The 13,129-nt window shown below is 40.4% G+C and overlaps 1 protein-coding gene across 6 annotated transcripts in view; it reads left to right on the top strand.

The window, feature by feature from the left end:
• Nucleotides 1-11,850, top strand: part of celsr1a (cadherin EGF LAG seven-pass G-type receptor 1a) — a 324,635-nt gene extending 312,785 nt beyond the window's left edge. For 2 of the 6 annotated variants that reach the window (XM_078235522.1, XM_078235518.1), the window contains exons 32-37: nucleotides 899-999; nucleotides 1,788-1,958; nucleotides 3,462-3,707; nucleotides 6,114-6,387; nucleotides 7,725-7,756; nucleotides 10,425-11,848. In XM_078235522.1, coding sequence (XP_078091648.1) covers nucleotides 899-999; nucleotides 1,788-1,958; nucleotides 3,462-3,707; nucleotides 6,114-6,387; nucleotides 7,725-7,731 — 799 coding nt within the window. In that variant the 3' untranslated portion in view covers nucleotides 7,732-7,756; nucleotides 10,425-11,848. Of the gene's footprint in view, nucleotides 1-898; nucleotides 1,000-1,787; nucleotides 1,959-3,461; nucleotides 3,708-6,113; nucleotides 6,388-7,724; nucleotides 7,757-10,424 lie in introns of all 6 variants that reach the window. The other 4 variants (XM_078235521.1, XM_078235517.1, XM_078235523.1 and 1 more) reach the window with 3 other exon arrangements.
• Nucleotides 11,851-13,129: the final 1,279 nt, after the last annotated feature.

Raw genomic sequence — 13,129 nt, 5'->3', positions numbered from 1 at the left:
GTTTAATTTCTGGTTAAGTACTACCTGAGGCTGCGTAAATCCACTTGGAACACTGACAAATAGTCTCTGAATAACAGCATTGTGAGCAGAAGAAAGACTGCTCCACAATTCACATGATTCCACACGGGACACCTATGTATGGTGAAGCTGTGCAGTGAAGAAACAGGAAGGATCTGCGTGATTAAATAGCAGAGCTGGCAGAGAAAGCAATGGTAGCTTTTATTTCTGAAGAATTAAACTTGAAATCAACCACTGTGAGGAGAGAATGAATTCCTGCAGCTAATTGAAAGGAACATCTTCATCAGAGCATAGGAAATATCCTACCCTGCTCACACACCTCTCATGGTTACAATTATTTTCCTTTCACTACTTTTGCACACTCCACCGATCGGTGAATTTACACCTTTTTCTTCTTGTGTTATCCTTTTTTCCAAGTTATTATAGTTACCCAAGAAGTAGGAATAACTTTTCAGCATTGCAGCAGTTGCCCGGTTATCCACTGCGAATAAATATTATTTTTCTATTGGTTTTGCCATGAGCCCGTTCCACCAATCCCTCATTCCCTTTCAACAACTGGCTGCATGCAGCCCTTTCATTGGCTCTTGATGCTCGAGGTCATGACCTTGGGTCACACATCCTCTCACCTTTGAGACTTGATGTAAGGCTGCTTTTAGAAAATGGAAATTCCCCAATATTGACCCTCCTCTCTAAGGTTATTCAACTTTTCTTGCGAAGGGAAAATGTTTTCTTATTTCTTCAGATTGCTGATCCATTTACTTAAAACAGGAGGCATCCAGCCTGTAAGCTACTGTAATCTTAATGCACCTCTTCTCTTGTTTTGCTGTCTAATTTTGGCCAAATTGTATTAATACTGAAGACGTTATGTATCTTTTCTCAGGGATGAAGCTCAGAGAGTGAGCTTATTATCAAGTCAAGCGGAAGGTGGCCGTACAGAACCAGAATCTTCAATATTCCGCAAAAAAGTAAAGAAACCTGAGGGTAAGGCTTTTCAGGTTCATGAATCTGCAATGTCCATTTACGCAAAATGTTTACTTCAGAAATATAAGTGATGGCAGTAATATTCTGAATACGTTACTGATATGGAATAATCTGAAATACAGCAGCTGAAGTAAATATTCCTTTTGCTGTCTGATGATATCTGTTCAAAACATGCAACTAATTATGCTCCAGTACTAATTGGTTATCAGAAGCTCATATAGTGGTGTCTATATTAATAGAATAGAATCCCTAAAGTACAAAAGGAGGCCATTCAGCCCATCAGGTCCGCACTGACTCTCCCAACAGAGTATCCCACCCAGGTCCTATCCCCACGGCCCCACATATTTACCCCGCTAATCCCCCGAACCTACACATCTTGAGACACCTAAGTGACAATTTAGCATGGCCAATCCACCTGACCTGCACATCTTTGGAATGTGGGAGGCACCCGGATGCAACCCACACAGACATGGGGAGAACGTGCAAACTCCACACAGTTACCCAAGGCCAGAATCGAACCCAGGTCCATGGCACTGTGAGGCAGCAGTGCTAATCACTGTGCCATCGTACCAACCTTGATTAATATTGATAATACATAGTCCATGCATCCAGTTCCACTGTATAGTTGTACTGTAGCTTCTAATGGTATTGGTGCTGTTGCTATGAACTTCTGTATGATGATTACTAACAGATAGAATCAATGCACATTGAAGATTATCAATTAATCATTCAAACATGTCTTCCTGTTTCTTGCTCATGGATCTTTTCACACACCTTTCCTTTTCCAGAGCCAGATTCTGACTCGGACAGTGAATTGTCTCTGGAAGATGATCATAGCAGTTCCTACGCTTCTAGCCACTCATCAGATAGTGAAGAAGATGAGTTTCAAGGGGACCCCAACTGGAAGCAAGGAGCACCTAAAAATAATGAAAAAAATCCAATACACAGTACACCAAAGGGTAAGGCAAAATGCAAGTAACAATAAGAAAGATGTGGCACCTTGTTTCTGTCAGTTGTATAGTGAAGTGTCTTGCTATGTGGTAGTTCCACTGACTGACATTTCTGCTTCCAAGGAGGCACTAGAGTTTCTCAGTCTGGCATTTGCCTCACTTGTTTACACTGAGTCTAATCCGTTCTCAGTTGGGTTAGATTGTGTCAAATTTGGGGCTGAACTTCTCATACAGGAGAGAGGCAATATAACATTGCTCGACTGTCAGCTGAGCATTAATGTTAGTCCTAACAAAGTGGATTATTACTAGCCCCAAATATAGATGACCGTAGTCAGGGAGGACTCCCTCAACAATCACCCTCACCTGAGTTCAAGGCAGTAACTTCACACACACACTTATTTTGGATCTGAGAAAGTGAACCACGTCTCCCCCAAGGAAAGTGAATATTAACAGATATTACCTTTTCCCAGATAGACTGTAAAATATATTTGTCGGCCAAGTTATAACTACCTGGATATTATCCGGGCATGTTTCTTCAAAAATTGTATCTTCCCACTTTAAGAAAATACAAGAGAAGTGGGTTCTTATACTGCATGTAGAAGACAACAAGAGACATTGGGCGGGATTTTATGGCCTCGCTCGGGAAAGACTGTAAATTCCCGTCCGAGGTCAACGTTGTTGGACCCTCGCCTGCTCCGATTCTGTGGCGGTGAGGTGATAGAGTTCTGGCCATTATACTTTACCAACTCATTTGCCAGTTCATTACAAAACTATTTAGCACACAATATGCTTTAAAGTCGGGAAGTACATTGCAATGTTAATGACTGTAAAAGATAATCATAATCTCAGTTCAAATAAAGAATCCAATAAAACTTTAAAAATACAATGCCACGGCTAATACAAATCAAGAAAACCCATCAGTATTCAAAGTAGCGTTTCACCTAAATCCCTGAGTAAGTCAGTTGCTGGGCAGCTTGAGAGAAAAGCTGTGTCTGCTTTATGATATCCAATTCCTCAACAACCAGCGAAACATTGAGATGGTGCTCCCAGTACCCTTCTTGATTTGATTTGATTTATTATTGTCACATGTATTAGTATACAGTGAAAAGTATTGTTTCTTGCGCGCTATACAGACAGAGCATACCGTTCATAGAGAAGGAAACGAGAGAGTGCAGAATGTAGTGTTACAGTCATAGCTAGGGTGTAGTACAATATTCCTGATTTTCTGAAAGGAAACGGGAACAGTTATACCCTTCTGAACCAGATTGCATCATTCTTTAGCAGCAACATGTGCTGCCTCTTTGATTAACTCCTCTTGTATGTGGTTGCACTGTGGAATACCTACAGTTTTGTTGAATGGACCCTACACTAGAGTGCACAGTAAAATGTCAAAATCCTCAGCTAACATTTTACATGTCTATTAAAGATTGGATTGACATTCCTGATACTTTTGAGAGTGTAGCTTATTTCTAATTAAGCTTTAACTTCCATCCCCCCCCCCCCCTCGAGCAGCTGAGGCCATGCCCAATCACGTGAAGCATTATTGGCCTGCAGAGTGTACAACAGCCAGTGACAGTGAGGACCATGGAGCATCTGAGAAACTGAAGGTGGAAACAAAAGTGAATGTTGAGCTTCACAGAGAAAATAAAACAAATCACTGTTCCGACATTCCCAGAGGAAGTGAGGATGAGCTGCAGGAAAAGGAAAGCACATCAACACCTCAGCCAAACTCCTTTCCACAGCCAGAGCAAAGGAAAGGCAAGTACCCCTCTCAAAATGTGAAAAATATCACTTCGTTCTTCTGCAAAGTAAGATTTTGCCTTTCTAATAAACTTAAAATCTGAACAAAATATACAGCATGTTCACATAGCGCTAATGATTTGTTTAATTTCGTAGTTATATCTTCTGCAAAAATATGACATTTGTAACAGCATCTCATTAAATTATCTGAAATGAAATGGATGGCAAAACAGTCTGATGACCCATGTCCAACGTTTGAGGAGTGGGCACACATTTAGAATCTTGGAAATGCAATTGCTCCAATGGATTTGATCATTGTGAATGGCTGAATGGCCTCCTTCTGCACTGCAGGGAGTCTATGATTGTATGATTTTGAACTACAGCACCAGGTAAAGGAATAGATCCAATTGGCACTAGTTTAATATTTACACTGGAAATGTGCATTCACATTTTATTTGACAGAAATCTCTCTTTTCCAGAGCAGGTCAATGGGATGGGATTTTTCTCTTTTTGCTGGTTCTAATTGAAATTCAGAATCCTTTAAATATTTGAAATTATTGTAACAGTCCACACCGATAAAGAGTGAATTTGGCTAGTATGATAACCACGCCTCCAGTCACAGAGCCAGTGCTTGCTAGGAACTGGTGCACACGGTAGTTCAGATTATAGACCAGGCAGTGTTTCTCTGTGAGGCACCGGCTGCCCTCTACAGGACCTCCTATGTCAACATAGATAAACTCATCCTGCAAGGAATCCGGGCAATTCAAGAATTTGTATTAAGCTGCTCCTCTTTTTTCATAGAATCGTAGAATCCCTACAGTGCAGAAGGAGGCCATTTGGCCCATCAGGCCTGCACCGACAACAATCCCACCAAGGCCCTATCCCCGTAGCCCCACGTATTTACCCTGCTAATCCCCTTGGCACTAAGGGGCTTTTAGCATGGCCAATCAACCTAACCTGCACATCTTTGGATTGTGAGAGAAAACCGGAGCATTCAGAGGAAACCCACGCAGACACGGGGAGAATGTGCAAACTCCACGCAGCCACCCATGCCAGAATTGAATCCGGGTCCCTGGCGCCGTGAGACAGCAGTGCTAACCAATGTGCCACCCCGTCCCAGAAGAGCATGTTGATGACGTGCTTTCAAAAAATCAAAGTGGTTGAGGTGTTTGAAGGTGGAACTTCTGATTGTTAAATTATACCGACATAACTTTATGTACGCTGTTTTTAAATAGATTCCGACCTACTTAAAACTTGTTAACCCAGCACAGATCACCAATAGATGTTTATTATGGCCACCTTATCATGGAGCATGTGCCAGTTACTTCAATCCTGCACTATAGTATTGTAAAGGGCTTATAAAGTGAAAACCTCATATTTCTTTCTATTGATTCTGCCATCACTCAGATTTTATGCAGAGATCTGTTACAAATGAGAGTAGAGTGTGTATTTAAGTGTTTATGTTAGTGGGGAAATTGACTAGCAGGGCACGGAATAAGGAGAGACTCAAACCATGAAAAATAACAGAGAAACCTCTTGGGGCATATTTTTTAGTCATTGCAAAATTTATTGAAAGGCTTGAGTCCAGTGTTTTTTTGTAATGAGAGCGTACCTAAATAACTTTTCACTTTCACAGAGGAAAATAACCTCACCCCCCGTCATTAAGTCATTGCTTAGATTGCTCTTTGCCACTGATGTTGATGGGTGGCATGGTGGCACAGTGGTTAGCACTGCCTCCTCATAGTGCCCGGGACCCGGGTTCAATTCCGGCCTCATGTCACTGTCTGTGTGGAGTTTGCACGTTCTCCCCCGTGTCTGCGTGGGTTTCCTCCGGGTGCTCTGGTTTCCTCCCACAGTCCAAAGATGTGCGGGTTAGGTAGATTGGCCATGCTAAATTGACCCTAGTGTCGGGGGGATTAGCAGGGTAAATATGTGGGGTTGCGGGAATAGCGCCTGGGTGGGATTGTGGTCGGTGCAGACTCGATGGGCTGAATGGCCTCCTTCGGCACTAATAATTTTATGTTTAAGTTAATGTAACTTGCATTTCTCTGAACTGGCCCAGTTACTATACAAGGCTCTTATAACAGCATCACTTAAATCCTAAAATAAGAATGGTTACCGTAAACCTTGGGCCAACTGGATGAGTGAAGATCAGTCTGATGGTTGCATTGATTTGGCACCATTGGCATCCATAAGTTGGATGTCCAGCCTTCTTAATCACCAATGTTGCTATCAGCGATGGCGTTGCACAAAGTAAATGAGGAGAACGTGCTTGCTTTTTGGTCATGTTGTCACCAGAGGTATCTCTGAACACTAATATTTCAAAATACATTATTGAAATGAGTTCTTTGACATGTGAAATGTTACTTTAAGCAATGCTTGGCAAATTATTACTGAACTTTGTAATTATTTTCCGTCACACAGGTATCCTGAAAAATAAAGTCACTTATCCACCACCTTTAAAAGAAAAGAATCGGATAAATCAAATACATAATGAACTCTCTAACTGTAAGCCGACAGCTATTTCTTCACGGACTTCCTCAGTCGGATCCAGTGATGGGACCCGGGCAGGCACGGGCGTCTTGATAAAGCAGCCAAGCAGACAACAATCACGAGACCAGTTAAATGGGATGACACCGATACCCATGAGTATTAGAACGGGCACAAGCACAGTCCATGGAGATACCTCCGATTCAGAGTGAGTATCATGGGCGACGTGGAATATTTATCCTGAGGTAAAGTAAGCAATACAGCTTGTGATTTGGAACACTGGATCCTACCATCGTTAACACTTTTACAACTGCCTTAATGAGCTCGACAACAAAATATAGTCCTTAAGATACCAGAAACATCAGGCCCATCAAGCCAGTGTATAGTTGTCTCGGTTACAACAATGAGTTGCATTGAAATTGCATTTAAAAATGTGCACTGAAAAAAATAACATAACAAATCTGTTATAAATTGGACAAAGTCATATCAAATGACTTTTTTTTAAACATTTCTGGGGTGTGGGCAGGGCCAGCCCTTGAACTGAGTGGCTTGCTGAGCCATTTAAGAGCCAACCACGTTGCCGTAGATCTGGGGCCACAAGTAGGCCAGGCCAAGTAAAGACAGCAGATTTCCTTCTCTTACGGACATTAGTGAACCAGATTTTTTTGTTTCACGACAATTGACAGTGGTTTCATTGTCATCAGTAGATTGAATTCAAATTTCAGCATCTGCAATGGTGGATATTCAAACACAGGTCCCCAGAGCATTGCTCTTAGTCTCTGGATCATTAGTCCAGCAACAATATCACTACACCACCTATCCCAATATGTTGAGCACTTGTATGCTAATATCGTTCAACAGTAATATTTAGGCATGTTTTTCCGGTAGGTTTAAGTTAGAAGACTAATTCTTACTATCACATTTTAAAATACTGCTCCTTCACTGTAAATAATGTTTTGTATCATTGTAGTTGTTGTAACTTTAAATGCGATCTTCGTGCAAAATGGTGTCACCCATACAATAGCAGTCTGTTCATATTCCAGAGCATTTGCCATAGTAATTAATCTTACTGTCTATGGTTTTTATATAATGTTGGTGTCCTAGCAACAGAACTGAAAAAACCCCATTACACCAAGTACCTGAAGGGATTTTTTTTTGTTATATAATTTCTAAAGTACCATGAGGTAACTGCCAAGATTGTAGATGCCTGGAAGAGGTGTATGACGAGACACGCCATAAAACCTCACAGGCACTACATTCCTAGAATTGAATAGTTTGAATATAAGGTCCAGAAAACACCCTCAAGCTTTACTCAAGTAGTAGCTGGCCTATTTAGATTGGTTACTTGGCTTTTAAGTGCTAGCTGCTAGATATTGTATCTCATAGAAGAGCAAACTGTCTCGTGGTTTGCTTTCTTTTAAAAGAAACTGTCTTTCATTTGAGCTGTGAAAAGTGTTACCACTTAATCATTGTTAAATTTTTGTTTCCCACGTGATTTTTTTTTCCCCTCCAATTTTCTCCACCCTTTTTTCTACCCTGCTGAAGATGGTGACTCATGCAGATTCATGTACAGATTTGTGAGTGCTAACAGTTAATTGATATGTCACTATCTGGCTAGTCCTTGCATGTATGAATCTTGTCAGTCAAAGGTGGCAGATTCTTCAGCATTGTGTGTGTTTTTTGAAAGGGGAAGGGGTGAAATGATAGAGTTGGATTCCATCTTCAGCTGAGGTCCATATTTGCACTTTGTGGTAAGGATCACTGTACAGTTAACAGCGTGAAGCCTGGCTGATTTTTCCAACTCTCCTCTCAAATCAATGTCTTCAAGGACAATTGAACAACCCTGCATCTGTCAACCTACAAACCCTGTTTTGTAACCGACCATATGGTATATTTCCCCCTGAGATGCTGGAAGGATATAATTATTTTTTGCTTTATCCTATTTGATTATGTGAATATCCATCTTCCTTGTCTGTTCAAAACATTGATCCATGCTGGAATGGGGTACACAAGTCTCAACCATTCTACCCTCTTCCCATAGCGCACCCAAGTATATATTGTGCTGGGTTAACCCAGCAAGTGGTCATAGACTGACTATTTTGCCGTTGATGGCATCACAACCATGCCAATCCTGTTGTTGCCTGATGGTCACACGCACTTTCAAGCACATTGTTTGGGAGCAGTCACACTAGTTAGCTTTCCTCCGTAGCACAGGGATTAATTGTACCGATCCAAAGAGAACCAACTTAACGCAGACTGAGAATCAAGCTAAAGATCCTTTGGTCTGCTAGTTTACACTGCCCTTGTAACCTAAAAAAGCTGTGGTACTTTTCATATTATTCCATTTATATTGTGCCTTTTCACATTTAACTATTTTAATATTTTGTTTAATTAATTTAAGTTTAAAGTACAATAACACGTATTAAATCTGGTACACTGCGCTGATAGGAGTGTTTTGTATTGAGAAACGCCTCTTATCGATAAACACCAGAAACCATGTCACCAATGCTCCTCACCATCTTGGTTCCACCATCTCTCCGTGGGATCTCTCCATGGCTTCATGGCTCCTTATCTTTGTAATCTCCTGCAGCCCCACAATTTATCTGCACTTATCTAATTCTGGCCCCTTTAGCATGTTCGATTTTAATCACAACATCATTGATGGCCGCCCCTTCATTTGCCTAGGCCCCAAACACTGGAAAACCCTCCCTTTACCTCTCCACTCCTTTACCTTGATTTCTTCCTTTAAGGCACTCTTTAAAAAGGTGGTACAGTGGTTAGCACCACTACCTCACAGCGCCAGGAACCCGGGTTCGATTCCAGCCTTGGGTGACTCTCCGTGTGGAGTTTGCACATTCACTCCATGTCTGCGAGGGTTTCCTCCCACAGTCTAAAGATGTTCGGTTAAACTGAGGGAGAATTTAGCATGGCCAATGCAGCTAACCAACACATCTTTTGGACTGTGGGAGGAAACCCGCACAGACAGGGGGAGAAAGTGCAGACTCCACACAGACAGTGACCCAAGCCGGGAATCGAACCCAGGTCTCTGGCGCTGTGAGGCAGCAGTGCTAGCCACCGTGCCGCCACATAAATGAAAGATGACTAATTATTGATTCCATGGGTGTCAAAAGAATTTTCTGCCATCACTGTAATCCCCCATCACGTTTACCACTTGGCCATAGATTTTGAAGGAAAACCAGTATCGTTAGGTGATTTGTTTTTGTCACAAAGAAGTTGCATGCATGTTTTACCGATGTGATGACCTAATGGTGTATTTTGAGGCAATTAACATTTGACCTTTTGATGTAAATTTTTAAGGAAACGGAAAAGAGATGTGTGGCATTTTTTTTCTTTGAAGATTTTAACTTACAATGACTGTTCAGTTAACATTATCACACTAGTGTATATTCACTGGGCCTTATTAATATGGAGAGGAAGACCATCTTGACCCACATCTAATTGTGATTTGTTTGTGCCCCTAGTGTGCTTCCCTGTTGCTGAGGAAGTATCCTAGTGGAATAGTTTAACATCATTTAAAATGATATTTGTGCATTTTGGTGAGGCTAAGTAACCATGGTGATATGTTGATACGAAAATATAGGCTTTGTTGTGCTAATTTGGTATGAACAGCTTATATATTGTGCTCTGCATTGAAACAAAGTGGGCTCAAAACTGAATATGTAATGCAAGTTGCATGCTACATTAACTGTTAACCCAACAATGTTTTAACAACTAAACCCTTTCATTACTTATAATTTTACAATTTCACATAATTTAACATAATTCCATAGAAATGCTAAGGATAACTTCAGTTATTTTATCTGCAAGTAATGATCAAATTGTACACACAGTGAGAATTTTAATTTTTCTTCATAATTAGAAGACTTAATTTGATGGGCAATCTGAAGTTTTATTTTTAGTAAATGTAAGAGCTGGGGAAATTATATTTAAAATTCTATCATTCTAAAAAAACAATGTGAAATTTAAAATCTGGAGTTATTCGGCATTACCCTGGGAGGTAACATAACTTAGTGCTATTGTTTGTCTTTGCAAACTTGACTTTGCTGTTTCTCGCACTTTTAAAATGAGATTGCATAGACTCTATTTTAAACCTTTGCCTGTGTTGCAGCATCTAATTTGAAACTGCACGCTAATAATTTCAGTACAACCCTTCTCTTCGAACTCACCTGTTGGTATCACATAACCATGATTCTGCATGTCTCCCCTTCCTTCTCTCATGTCCAGAGGAAGTAATGAAACCTCAATCTGACCCATCAGGAGATCAGAAGGATGATTGGACCCCCGGGAACACTCGCCATTGGAGATCCCAGTTCCTGTGTACCTCAGACTCCCATCACTGCACTGTGGTCTGTCAGTGTTGGTTACACAAATAGGATTTTCTTCCAGCCAGTGACTGCAAATGGGAAATAAGGCCCGTGGAAAACTATACAATTCTGGAACTGGGAGAACAGGTATGTGTGGCTTTCAAGGACGCAAATTTGACTCGTGCCAAAATATAGAACAGACCTGTAACCAGTGCGCAGTTCAACTGATCGTGGACAAATTGGATATCCTAAGGAAACGGACAAGTCCCATAGTAAATCCCAAAGTGCTCCACTGCCTCAAGTTCAGTCTGTTGGGTGGAATTGCAGACGGCCTGATCTATTTTTTTTAGAAAAAGCACTATGCCTTATAAATGCCTCAGTAACAAACGGCTGGACTCCATGTTAGCAGTGCCAGTGAATCGGTTCGAACCATGATATGTCCTGCGCGTCAGTTGGAAGTGCTAGTCGCATTAAATTCAGGCTGCAAGTGTCCTTCCAAATCTCATTATTTGCCTCAAGAGTGGAAGGGTGTAGTCATAAAATGAATGCCTTTTGTACAACAAATTTCTAAGATGTATAGATACTTTTATATATTTTGTAAGTCAAAACTCTTGAAGAAGTCTTTTGTATATGCTTAAATTGTTTTGATTCTGTTAATTTGCGGTTTGTGAAATAAGTAAATCTTCTGACTTTTATAAAGATTAGAAGGTTGCACAATTTTACTTGAATTTGGTGTGTTTATATTGTAAAGTCAACATTTTTTTCTATTAAGAGAAAGCTGTAACAATTTATAAGAGAAATAGAACTTGAATATGTAACTTCTAAGACAAAATTATTGGAAAATTTAGAAATGAAAAAAAAGGCCCTTTTTTAGCTTAACTATGCACTTGAGCTTTGGAAAATTCACTTTTAGTTCAAGCACCTTTATTGGCCTGCAGGGAAGGTGGGAAGGGCAAGGTGAGGGAGAGTTCACCAGGGTTGACCAGGAAGGGTATTTGCCAACCAGTCTTGCTTGTTTTATTTGGATACCTGTGAATATTTGGCATTATTAATACTGTAGATTTGGTTTGAATTATTCTAGATAGAAACTATCGGAACAATTCCCGTTTGTATATTGTGACTTACCTGCTGTAGTAAATTTTTCTGCCTTTATTTCAGAATGTTTCTTTAAACTTTAATTCAATTTTATTCGAGGCACATTTTAAAGCAAGATGTTTTTAAATTTTATGATGAAAACTGGACTTTTTTAAAAAACAGATGTATGATATTTATTAACATGCAAAACACTGGAAACACCGTACAGAAAAACAAAATTGTAAAATAAAGAGATTTTGACTTTTTCCATCTGCCTGTGTTGACATCTCTGAATACTCGCGTGACTACTGTAGGAAGTGAATATTAATGCTGTCAGAGACACATCGATACTGGAGCATCACGGTGCTTTGCAGTGGGTTACAGGACACATGCACTCCCATCATTCCTCATGAAGCAGGTTCTCAACTGAGTGAACAGAGCTGAGAAATCTCCAACCTGAGAGAAAGTGAGTTGGGTTTTTGTCACACATCTCAGGAAAGGTTAGCAAGTACCTTTCGGCAGATCTGCCGAGGGGCAGATTTCCTCATCAAGATGTGATAGCCAAGTTCATGAAATTACAGCTTTTCCACGTCTTCCATAAAAATCTTGAATCACCAATCTGCTTTAAAAGGCATGAAAGATGTTTGATTATCGCAAAGAAATAGATAATTAAAAAAATACTTGAGCATGTAGGCATGTTTCAAATCCATAATATTTGTACAGACTGCAATCACGCTCAAACATTTTCTTCAAATGTGATGAAATATTTATTTATAGTTTACAGGGAAGTAAATACATATTGCACATAACACATTGCATTCCCCAGTGAGCTAGGACCATCCCATGATGCTGCAAAGAGTGACACATTGTTCTTTGTCTTATACGTCCCTGAATGTCTCCCCAGTTCAGACTGATCTGAAACTCTTTCCTCTCAGCCAACTGTAAGGATTCCTCTTAACTTTACTCAATATTTATTGACTTTTATCTTTTGTTGTAGAACTTCAATAATTTGACTGAAAGAACAAGGTGCTCTGATACACATCCCATTCCACACTCTGCTGTCCCAGTAACTATTACCAACATGTCCTTGTTCTCTCTCAGTCGGTCTTTGTGAGGGACAGAATATTATTAATTCTATCTGTTCGAGTTATATATTTTCTTCCACCTAGTTCGTCTTTATTGACCAGGACAAACATCTTAAAATGATTGTTGATTTCCAAAGTTTAACAGGACATTACAATATGTGCAGCTTTTTTTCTGAGACCACCTCCCTGGAAGGATGAACATAAAGTACCAGGAGGAATTTGACTACTGGTACCTTATGTCGCCAAATTCCTACTGGTACTTAACTTATTAGTTCACTTCAACTCCCCTTCCTCCCTCTCCCCTGATTTCAATGCTCTCCTCCCTAAAACTCGCCTTCCTTATAAACTCCACCATCATATACATGGACGCCCCCTTGCTTTGGCCTCTCTGCTTCATAGATCATTGAATCAACAGTGCAGAAGGAGGCCATCTGACCCATCGAGCCTGCACCGACAACAATCCCAC

This window comes from Mustelus asterias, chromosome 19, assembly GCF_964213995.1.
Source record: "Mustelus asterias chromosome 19, sMusAst1.hap1.1, whole genome shotgun sequence".
Taxonomy (NCBI): Eukaryota; Metazoa; Chordata; class Chondrichthyes; order Carcharhiniformes; family Triakidae; genus Mustelus; species Mustelus asterias.
Note: the sequence above shows the minus strand (reverse complement) of the source record. Positions and strands in the feature narration are given on the sequence as shown.